The 12,228-nt window shown below is 33.6% G+C and overlaps 1 protein-coding gene across 1 annotated transcript in view; it reads left to right on the top strand.

Moving 5' to 3' along the window:
- The window catches only part of LOC111044522 (Ig-like and fibronectin type-III domain-containing protein 2), a 325,827-nt gene that overhangs the window by 304,741 nt on the left and 8,858 nt on the right, over nt 1–12,228 (top strand). Inside the window, exons 20-25 of the mRNA XM_039423891.1 lie at nt 807–1,135; nt 1,967–2,213; nt 3,089–3,267; nt 4,242–4,377; nt 5,652–5,822; nt 6,452–6,563. Coding sequence (XP_039279825.1) covers nt 807–1,135; nt 1,967–2,213; nt 3,089–3,267; nt 4,242–4,377; nt 5,652–5,822; nt 6,452–6,563 — 1,174 coding nt within the window. The remainder of the gene's footprint in view (nt 1–806; nt 1,136–1,966; nt 2,214–3,088; nt 3,268–4,241; nt 4,378–5,651; nt 5,823–6,451; nt 6,564–12,228) is intronic.

Here is a 12,228-nt window from a genome sequence, read left to right as displayed (position 1 = left end):
CAGACTGAATGCATCATCTAGGTTCAACGCGAAGCAAGTTTCCATGAAGCTTGAAATATACGCTTTCATTTTGGTTACATTTGTATTACCGTATACTTTTAAACCACCAGCTGATCCATCTTCTTTTGAGCCAAGATGGTGTATGCGGGCCTTAGCCGTGGAACATAATAAATCCCATTTTATAACAGCCACTCATTCTCAAGTTTCATTTAAGCTATTCATCGTTATCTATTGATCCATTCATGAAATCATCACAAATAGAAACGTTTTTACTGTATTACTGTAATTATTCATCTCCTCAACATTCCCTTTTGGCTCAGAATACTTGTGGAGAGTTGCCTTTGTGAATAAATAAATCTACCTGAACCTGAATCTACACTAAGGTTTATCGAGAAACGATTTCTCATCATTGAGATAGTCAAGAATGACATGAGAGTACAAATCTCCCTTTTTACAATTTTTCAAATTCCTATTTTCACTATTTTCTTATTTTAAAAGTCTCCGCTGTGCAGCCATTTATTGAACGTGAATAGGATATTGATTAGTGGAAATAGTCTACATTGGGATTGAAACATATGAATAAATTGTAAAAAATATAGCATTTTTTGGAATCGGCTTCCACCATCTTACTTGATAATGTATGCTCTCAAAATATTGACAAGAGTAAAAATATTAAGCTTATAATAAATCAACGAATTATTCAGGGTTTAGTGTTATATTACTTACAGTTCTTATCCTTCAATCATTCTTAAATTCAATCTTCAATAACATTGAGAGAATGAACTATTGTTTATATTAATTTTCAGATGTAACGGGCAAAGGCATAGCGGGAGTGACATCACCTCCCCATTCGCTAGCGGTGGTGGTGCACAGTGCCACCTACGTCACCATCTCCTGGCAACCACCTGAGTTCAGCCTGCCTTCCGAGCAGATCACCTACAAACTTTTCTACAAATCGGGCTCAGAAAACCAGTTTACCATGTTTGAAACATCAGTTACCACCTACATATTGAAAAACCTGACTCCGAACACCCAGTACATCATCTATGTTATTGCTCTTTCGAAGAAGGGAGCCAGTTTGCCATCAGAGACCCTCATCGCATGGACTGATCCTGCTTATCCTGCATTTGTTGAGGTGAGAAGATGATTTATAAGGTGGCTAGTGAAATCTAGATAATAGAAAGAAAGGCATTTTATTTTAGAAACTTGAAATGAAAGTGGATCAAATCACTAGATTAAAAATAAAAATGTATATAATTAGTTTCTGCAAAAATAAAAATACAACTTGCTAAGTTATTCTCAATTTTTGTGCAAGTAGGGTCATTTCCATTCCAAATATACAGAATTGAAAATAACTAATAAGTTGGAAGACTAATTACAAAAGTGACAAATAAAATGATGGAGTTCTTATTGTAATTATTAGGCTATTTTCAAAATGATTTTCCAGTTGCACTTGATGATTCAAAAATTAAAATTATTGAGTGAAATATCAATAATTAACTGTAAGTTACTGAAATTATTCCATAATTATTAATATCAGTCAATGCAATGAAGTGGGAAAATAAATGTATGTTGATTATGAAAAAATATTCCTCAGTTCAAAAATGTTAACTGAATTGCTTGGGAAATGCGAGGTAAAATTTATCTTAGAGTAAAAGAATTCAAAGAAGAACATCAAAGAGTTGATGACTCCTGAATCTTTGCATCGATAAAAATTTGTCAATCTCAAGCCAACAATGAGAATTTAAAGATTTTCCTATCCAGACATTCTTAATTTTTCAGAGGTCTGTGTAAGATTTCATTGACCATCATTTCCAGAGATTTTGTCTCCATCCCAAAGTTTTCATTGTTCAATTTCCCTGTTCTTAAATCACTGAATCAAAAAGAGAATATGAATTTATATAATATCATCTCAGTTTTGCCGAACTTGCAAAATAATTAATTCTAATTTATTTGGCATTTTCAGCCTCCTACGGTGCACCCCATCAACCTTGTGGTGGAAGGAAGCAGCATGACTATCTTATGTATTGCGATGGGCACTCCAATGCCCACAATTTCGCTGTACATATCCGGCCGACTGGTGAGGCAAGAAGTGACTCGGCACATGGTGACTGTGATCTACAACGTGACACGTGACATGGACCACATCTCCTGCTACGCCGACAATGGCTTCGGAACTCCAATGGAAGCTAGGAGAAGGATAGTCATAAGCCGTGAGTTCATCTCAAAATAGTTTTCATTCAAGAGCTCATGTTATCATCTCAGACAGTATTTATCCTGAAGCTATACTGAAGAAATATTATAAGTTTAAAGTATTATTGCGCGTAAATCCTGCATCTTTCCTCAACTCAAAATATTTTTGATATCATTGCTCTTCATTTTATTTCAACATTTATAAGAGATGACCCAAATATTAGAACCATACTGTTCGTAGTTCATGTTTGGATAGGAGAAATCGTTTTGAAGTTTCACCATGATCCACAAATGAAATTCAGCTGGAAAACCTTCAAGTTACTTAATTGGAATCATGAATTATATTGATGCAGTAACTGTTTATTTCTATTCAAACTATATCCTACAGCCTAATTTATTATTGAATTTTATACATTATTAGAATTCATGTTCACCAGAAAATTTATTGTAACAAACAATGCTGATAATTAATTTGAATAGTTGAAAGTTGAATTTCATTTCGTTTCTATATAAATGCGATTAAATTATACGACTTGAAATCCAATTGCCCATGCATATTCGTTATTTCATTTGAAATGTATCTGTTTTGTTATGAAAAATGAGTGGTTGTAAATGTGACAGTAGTCCTCAGTGAACTAGTTTTATTCAATATCTCCACCTCGAATAATAATAGAATTTTATTGTCATTCAACATAATAACAGTTATAGACAACGTCAAATCAGCTAGTCAATCTAATATCAATTGATAAATATCGATTTAATATCAATATACATTTTTCTAAATTTTGGTAGTTAAAATAGACCCACTTCTAACTTAACAAAACAATGAATGTGGAATGTGTAAATGCGTGTATCAAAGTTATCAATGAACGAATGTGATTGACTGCTGTTGCAGATATGCCTCACTTGACAGCGTCTGGAATCACGATGGCTGCGCATGGCGACACAGTGTCACTGGAGTGCATTGTCGACGCACATCCCGAGCCAAAGATGATGTTCTGGAGGGACTACTCCTCCAGGAAGCCCGTAATAAGGGGGCCAAAGTACGATGTCACCACAAGGAGAGTTCAAGATGTAAGTATACTGTCATTGTCACATTAAACCTCAAATTTGTTCATTACTAAGAGTTTATAGGTAATATTCAACAATAAGATAAGATGTGATTCCACAAGTGTTCTAACACATAGAAATGTACAAGATGAGTGTCTAATTTAAGAGAAATAAACTGTGATAGTTACAGTACCTGAAGAATAGAAATAAAAAAATGTTAGAAGTTCATTGACTAGACACTTGTTCCAACAGTGTATACTGTAAACAAAGAATGTAATTGCTGATAAATAAAATGAAAGGGAGAATCTGAATAGAATTCACTAACATCATTGAGACTACAATGCATACTACCATGAAGAAATTGTTATCAAAATAATACCGGTATATTTTTGAACATAGTAGAGTAAGAAATCTTATAATATAGGTAACTAGAATTCGATTGTAATTATTCAATTTAGTTCTCTAATTTAAGATGATGTTTTGTGATTATAAACAATATTTCTAAATCTTATAATGTACCCTAGAATTCAATTGAAATGATTCAATTTAGTTTTCTAATCAGAGTTGATGTTTTGTGAAATACAGAAGGCTATAAATAATATTTCTATTTTGTTCTAGAAATAACTTAATAGCATCCTAAACAAATTGAATGATGTAAAATCTGATTATGAATTTATGATGGCATATTATGTAATTGGGTAGCTTTACTATTATTTGTTTATTTTCCTGTCATTGATATTAGCTATCGTAGTACAGTACGGTAGTGAATTTTCTCAGATTAAAAGATTATGTGAATATAGCGTGGCTCATGTTGGAGATTCCGAATTATATTTTTCAAACAAAAATTTTTTAAAAAGTGTAATTATTATTGAGATTTATTTTTCCTTTGCTATAGTACCTAGGCTTTACAGGTTATTTCAATGCTCATTTATTTTCTTTAGGACTATCTGCTTATTTACTGTCATTGCCATTGAATACAATTTTTTCTGTTTGTACAGGAAGGAGATAAGTGGATCATGACTCTGACAATAAAACAAATTTCTGATGAAGATGGAGGTGATTACTATTGTCATGCTGAAAATGCTTTTGGAAATGCAACGCAGCCAGTATCTGTCAGGATACGTAATGTGGTGAGCACTCAATGACATCATTGTTCTTATTCATATTCATATTCATGATTCTATCAATGCATGACTTGACAATTTAGAAAGTTTAGAAGACCAAAACATTTGTTTTGTACCACTATGGATCTTGTTAGACTAGTGGAAATTATCATATTGTATACATAAATAATAAATAAAACTTCATGATAGTTTCCCTTCCTTCATTAAAATTTGGAGCATATATTTTCCAAAATTATGTTATAAATGGTAAGCCTATGTCCATCTTTCTTTCATTCAATGACGTATATTATCGTCATTAATATTGGAATTAATGAATGACTAAATGATGAATGAATGAATGAGTAATCAATAATAGGTATGGCTTCAAAAACTCTTATTGAAATCTGAAGTACCTATACCTATAACAATGAAAATAACACAATATTCTCTCATAATTCTGATATTTTGTTACAGGTAGGCCTATATTAGCACTCCATTCAAGATACTGAGATACTCCTTGAAACTCTAATGGTTTATGAAACTACTCAATTTAATCTTACATAATCTCGGAAGGCTGATGAAAAATATTTTTTTATATTAATTACTAGCCGTCAGGCTCGCTTCGCTCGCCATATCCGTCTAGCCAGGGGGCTCCGCCCCCTGGACCCCCGACTGGATCGTCCAAGAATGAGATGAGCAGGCTCGCTTCGCTCGCCTGCATTTTTTCATTTTTATCATATTATAAATATTAGGACAATCCAGTCGGGGGTCCAGACTAAACGTCTGGCTAAACAGATATGGCAAGCGAAGCGAGCCTGACGGCTAGTAATATAATATTCCCAGGATTGAAGTAGCAGTGCCCAATCAACTTTTCCGCGATAAATGCATTTAAATCTTCAACTTGGTGCCAACCTAACAAAATCAACTCAACTTAATGCCAACCTGACAAAATTATTAATTTAGTTGCCAGTTAACAACTGTTTCGATGAGGTACTCTATCTAGATTATAGTTCTATAGTAACATATGATATGGAAATTTCAATTCTAATTAAGAGATTGGGAGAAGAAGAATATACATGCTAAAAGACGAACTTTAAACCCTTAAAAACAACCCTTAGAGTTGAAATATTGCCAAAATATTTCTTAGTGCGCCTCTAAAGAGCCAACTGAACATACCTACCAAATTTGAACATTTTTGGTCCGGTAGATTTTTAGTTATGCGAGTGAGTGAGTGAGTGAGTGAGTGAATGAGTGAGTGAGTCAGTCAGTCAGTGAGTGAGTGCCATTTCGCTTTTATATATATAGATTTGTGTGATATTTCAGATGGCTCAGATCACCGAAGCTGCTGTGCTAATGCAGGCGTTGAAAGGGGTTGCCTGGACTGGTGTCGGGGTGAACCACTTTTTTTGCAAGACAACAAGTTCTGTCTTGTATCTTACACTAAGACAATAATGTCTTGTTTCCGGGAAGGAAGAGGTGAGTATCAAGATCTGGATTCAATTGAGTGCAATATTTTCTCAATTAGTTTTGGAGTCCGTGCTTAGTCTTCCTATTAAAAAAAACTCTTAATCTGTATAAACACAATATCTGTCTTCTGCCCAAAACAATGCTCAAATTCACATTCATTATCTACCGTAATCATATTACAAGAAGGTATGAGGCTACCTACTTTTCAACGATAATTCCTCATAATCATTTGCCCATAAAATAAATTATTGAAAATATTCCTCACTCAAGGAGTGTAGGTAGGTGGATTATGTTAATGCTAGACATTTTTTCAAGTCATAAATAGTATTGAGAAATATGAAAAATAAATATTAGGAGCAGTGTTTACGTATCATATTTACAAGGAATCCGAGCAAAACCAGCTATTCTCATCATGTGAATTTAATGTATAAATATGAGAATCTGTGTGTGAATACTCCAATAAAATGTATTGTATATTTTCTTAAGTATTATTTGATTTTTTGTTAAGTTGTTTATCGTGTCATAAATAATAATAGTGGTCACAACGTAAATACCATATTCTTTCACAGTGCCTGACCTGTTTAAAAATGTTTTCTTTCTGTTAGTTTCAAGACAGTAAAGCTCCTTATTTGTTTCAGATAAACTTCCTGGACCTCCTCAAAATGTCAGAGTAGAGCATAGAGATCTACATTCAGTCATTATCCATTGGGATATACCTGTTAAGAACCCACATACTGTTGAAATGTACAGGTAAGACAGCGTTCTTTTTCATTTTCTTTCAAATTATGGATCACCTTAGAAGTTCCATCAGCAACTATATAATATAGAATTATCTACTCTCATAAAATGGGTATTTTTCATGTCAGTGTTTTTCGTCATTGATTGCAAAATAGATGAGCGTTTTTCATGTGTGAAATATAATACGTTTTGATTTCAATTTATTGCAATCATATTCCAATAGTAGGTACATAATACTGTATGTTTATTATGAAATTTATTATTTTGTTTAGAATGTTCATTTATTCAGAATCATACAACTTCTAATAAAGTACCACAGGCTGAAGCCCAATACGGTTCCAATTTTTTATTCATACAACAGTCCAATCTAGGATATGTCACTTTTACATTTTTGAGTTATACTCCAACTTACAATCCAAACAATAACAAAATAAATATATATAGTGTTCTCCAAAATATTGTTTTTCCTTAACAATTTTTTGACTGACTAATAAATATAATATTTTTATCATCTAAGTTGGTAATTTTAGTATCAATTTCCTTTTATTTAATTTCCATTCAATACACAGTTCACAAACAAAATATAAATCAAATTTATGAAAAAATTATTATCTAGAGTAATAAACTGAATTATGAAAAATATTACCTACGTTTGTTTTGTCATGTTTCGCCTTTGCGAGTTGTCACGTTATTCTTTATATTATAATAACGATTAGCCTCCTGCTTGGCATCAGTCGGTAAAGCATGAGATTTAATATAATTAGGTCGTGGTTTTTCTAATAGTATTCAGTCTTAAAAAATCTTGATAGGCCTAGATATGGGCTTCTCCAATAACTCTTGTAATTCAATAAATAATAAATATATATATAAATGATACTTATACTATAGTGTTGAGGAATAAAAAATAAATTGCACACCATGAAAGTTTCATACATTTATTACACAAATAATGCAAAGATCAATCGAGGCAAAAAATATATATAGAGCGATAAAAAATATAATATAAAAAATAGAACAATAATTTTATATCAGCAAAATATCACAGGCTAAACTTTATATTCTAGATTTATGGCACGAATCATTACCATGTGCCTTTATCTTGAAATCATATGCATTCTTTTGCATGTAGCTGCGACATGTACTTGCTAATACTTGTCGACTTGGATAATTCAATCAAAAATATGTGCTCTAAGATCAGCTTGATAAATTAGCCACTAATAATCCAAATATATATATATATTAAAATCTCTAGTATTTAGTAGATTTATTTGTATCGAATATATATTTTCATCTCAGGGAGCAAGATTCGGCACCTGACGGAATAGGTAGAGCCATTCATCTAATGAATTAGAACTATAATAAATTATCGCAAATTGTATTGCAAAAAATTAAATATTATATGCATATGTTTTGACAGCCTAGATTTCGTACTTCTTTGATTAAATAGAAATTTCTAAAATATTGATCTATATTTTTCTTTCAATTAAATACCTTTAATACTAATTTTTACTTGCGCAAGTATTACTCTTATTAATTTCTCAATTTATAATAACCCTTTCGGCGAGCTAGCTTTGATCATCAGATTAATTCGAAGCACTAGGGCGCCCATCACTAAATTCAAATTTAATCACTCACGTGTCGAAAATCTTCTTGTAAGCCGCCAATGTCGATCCAACTCCATGTGGTCCGGGAATATGGTAGCCGGAATCGTCTCCTCCAAGGGGTTATAAATTTAATTAAAAATGAAAAATGACTTCTGCTTCACAATAGCATCACGAAGTCTTTTAAGAAATTTAATAATTTACTTTAACTTTTACAAAATCATTAGTAAGGTACTACGCTCTAAAATATTTGGGGTCCTCTTATGGTGGCATTTGGCTGGCGAGTGCTGGTTCTTCTTTCTCAAGTTTTACAGATCCTCTTTCCGACTTTCAAATTAGCATAAAATTTAAATATCCCAATCCTCCGCCATTAAATTCAAATAGATCTTACAAAAAATGCCAAAATATTGCTTAGATTATATGATTAATAATTTCTTTGCATTCGAGCCATATCGATAACATAGATTACACAAATTTTTACACAAAATCTAGTACATTTATATAATATATATAAATATTTTTGAATTGGCCTACAGTTGCCGCCTATTAACTGCCGTTTTACTATTGGTGCATGCAAATTTGTTCGGTATTCATGCGCCTGGTAACTCTTATTTCCTGAATACATTAAATTATTTTTATTTGGTTTTTTATTTATGCTCTTTGCATGCTAGTTAATATTCTATACATTAATATTAATTCCATGCTACCTAATAATTAGCCACGTGGACGGGTGTTTTTTCACATTGCACACCATCCGATTGCAATAAAGCTCTGCCAAGGGGTTTTGGTCAGATTCTACGTTCTTCGGTTTGATCGATCTCTAGGTCACCGATCCGTGAATACATCTACATAACCTCAATCTTCAAATATTTTATATAATAATCTATTTATGAGCAATAAACTTCCTTCAAATCATTTTTAGGTTCTTGTACCATTTAGCCAGAACAAGCTGATGCTATCTAATCTTGGTTATTATCTGCTTGGCGATATTAGCCAATTACTTTATTTTTAGACCTATTACTATTTCTGTTAGGGCTTTTTATCTACCCAGATTTAATATGTTACACGCGCCCCTGGGTTTGAATTCAAAATATTTGAGAATCACAATGTTTTTAATGAAAACCCACCCTTCAATACATCGATATACACTATACTTTATTTATAAATTATACTCTCCTACTTCTATCACAGTTCGCAGACATATTTGCTGCATCTCCTTTATACCTTTATCAAATACAATAACAAATTCTCCTCCTCAACACACATAAAATATCATAAATATAAACTTCTAAACGTACTCCTCCTGACACCACTTAAAACATAGTAATTTTTAAATTCGCCGCTTGCAGGGCCACCAACCTAACTACACACATTTCATAATTCTCACAAATGATTCCTTTTAGACAATAATTTCGATTCACAAATTCTGGGCTTATATCTTAGAGTATTTCTTAGGTCTTAATATAAATAATTTTCTATACATCAGGTACAATACTTTTCTTTTGTTAATGGCTCTTTGGTTTTTTGGTAGCTTGTATTCACTTTAACTCTTTTCCGGTAACAAACGTGGCATAATTAAAAGTAATAAATATAAAACATATAAATAAATATACCGACATTAATAAATATAATAAATAACAATAATAAATAACTTTTTGGGTACAGTATTTTTTCATAATCATATGTTTGCAGGCATTACATATTTGATTCAGGTGGCCTTGCCCAGCTGGTCACTGGTTCTACATAATTTGCTGTCGAATTTCATAATTATTAACCTAACTGCTCAATTTTTTCTCTTAAAAAGGTAATTAACAAATTTTAATTTTACTATCCCCGCTTGTGTCCTTTTTTAGTGGATGTAGCTAATTTAATTACACATTTAAAAATTATTCTTTTTCTTATTGCAGGTTTCTAACGGCTGGAAGGAATTAAAACATTGGATTGTTGCCACGCGGTCCTATACCAAGCTTAGATTTATTAAGGAAGGTTAGTAATCGGTTTGATAATAATGTTTTCCTTGATTTCTTATCATATTTATTTTAAATTCGACGATATTGCATGTAGAAATCCCGTGGTTTACTTGCATCTTCTTGCATTCTATTTGTAGATGTTGTAGGCTGGTGAGGTTATCTGCTGTTGATTTGTGAGGCCGTCCTATTGATAACTTATCCTTCATGAATTTAAAGCCCTTGTATCTGGTGTATTCCTTTAAATAATTCCAAGCTTCATTTATGATAATTCCCTTTAATCCATTCTTTTTCCAATCAATCTGTACTCTTAACTCATCCTTCCTTTCATTATCATTTAATATTCTTGATCTCGGTTCATTATAAATTAGTAGGCTCACAACAATAACTATTTTTATAATATTAACTTTCCATTCATCAATACTGGATTCTTTTAATAATAACAATATAATATTTTCCATCCTATCTACAACACAGTCTTTTATTAATATCACAGCCATTATTACAAACATTACACACCATATCAAAACATTTATCAACTTCTTAACAATATAATCACTCAACATATAGCCAGGTACTTCCATTTTATTAGTATAATTCCTTATTTCTCTCACTCTTCTTAGACACTTTCCATTCTTCATTAGCTCCCACAAGTAATCCAATTTATTGTCCGCGCATGAATCGATAGTAGTCCTTCTAATAGCTTCGGTTCTATCCCATTTATTTGATCCGTTTTTATCCCGTTTCCTTAGCCCATTCTTCCGGTCACATCGCTCAATATCTCTCTTGAAGCGTATGTGCCGCGGATGCAGGTTGTCGGCTTCCTGTCTTCCTCGGTGCCGGTCCGGTGTCCTCTTCGGGCGTTTGAACCGTGCATGCGGCCTCCATCGGCGCGCGCGGTTCCTCCGTTTCTTCCGCCTCCGGGCCTTACGATGCATGCTCCTCTTTCCGTCATGTAGTCCGTCTTCTCGGTACTGATGCCGGTCGGGTGTCCTCGGGCGCCTCCGTCTCCGGGCCTTACGGTGGTCGCTCCTTTTGTCCTGGATGCCGTCCTCCTGGTCCGGGTCCTTGGTCTGCTGTGGGGTCAAATGATGCGCGGGTGTGGTGGTGTTCAAAACAGGTAGTATGGTGGTGGTCCCTTGATAGGCGGTTGTAGGTTCGGTGCGCGGATCTGTTACATTTTTAACCTTTTCTATATTCACTAACTCCTTAATTAGTGCATGATCCTGGTGACTGCTTATATTTAGTAGTGACTCTTTGGTGGCGGGTTGCTCTTCGGTGGGAAACAGAATACTTAATATGGGTTGATGTTTGCGGCTGGTTTTAATTGCATGGTGGGCGGCGTTTTTTAGTGGTAGGCTGTCTTGTATTGGCATCTGTTTTTCTAATATTTTCGGTTCTTCTAATAATGTTTTCGGTAAATCACTTCTGAATGTGGTGTATGACGTTGAAATATCCTGCTTTTCTTGGTTTGTTTCATTGGAGCTTGTAGGTGTTATATCGGGGGTATCATATAGTCCTGGTTTATTAGCTGTAGCTTTCTGTGTATCTGGTGGCGGGTTGTTGGGTGTTGGGTTCTGTGTTTTTTGGTGATTTGACCTGGACGCATGCTCTAATGTGTAGTTTGTACTTATTTGATGAGGTGGCGGTTTGTAATTTTTGTCGTAATTATTTTGTGTGTGATTATTATGTGAGTTTAATCGATCACGGCCATCATAGTGATTCCTACGATTGCTCTGCTGGGCATAGTGGTTGGTTGTACGATTTTGAAATTTTTCATTATTCCAATTACCATTTTGCCTGTGCTCATAGCGGCGTTCAAATTGAGGAGCAGATCGGTAGCGATCATATGATACCGGTTCATAATTTTGGCTGTTATGCGGATTAAATTTTGAATTATGCTGATTTGATGCGTATCTCTGGTCTGAGCGGTGGTTTGATATTGCCATTGCAGACTGTATGCCATATAAATGATTAATCAGCTGCTTACAATCAGTAATGGGTTGTGTGGCGAGTGCCATTCTAACTTGATACGGTAGCTTCTTTAAAATAATACTTGCTAATGCCGATTCATTAATGGGCTCGCTCAATTGAGAATTTTTAAACTGT

Source organism: Nilaparvata lugens, chromosome 1 (genome assembly GCF_014356525.2).
Source record: "Nilaparvata lugens isolate BPH chromosome 1, ASM1435652v1, whole genome shotgun sequence".
In the NCBI taxonomy this organism is placed as follows: Eukaryota; Metazoa; Arthropoda; class Insecta; order Hemiptera; family Delphacidae; genus Nilaparvata; species Nilaparvata lugens.
Note: the sequence above shows the minus strand (reverse complement) of the source record. Positions and strands in the feature narration are given on the sequence as shown.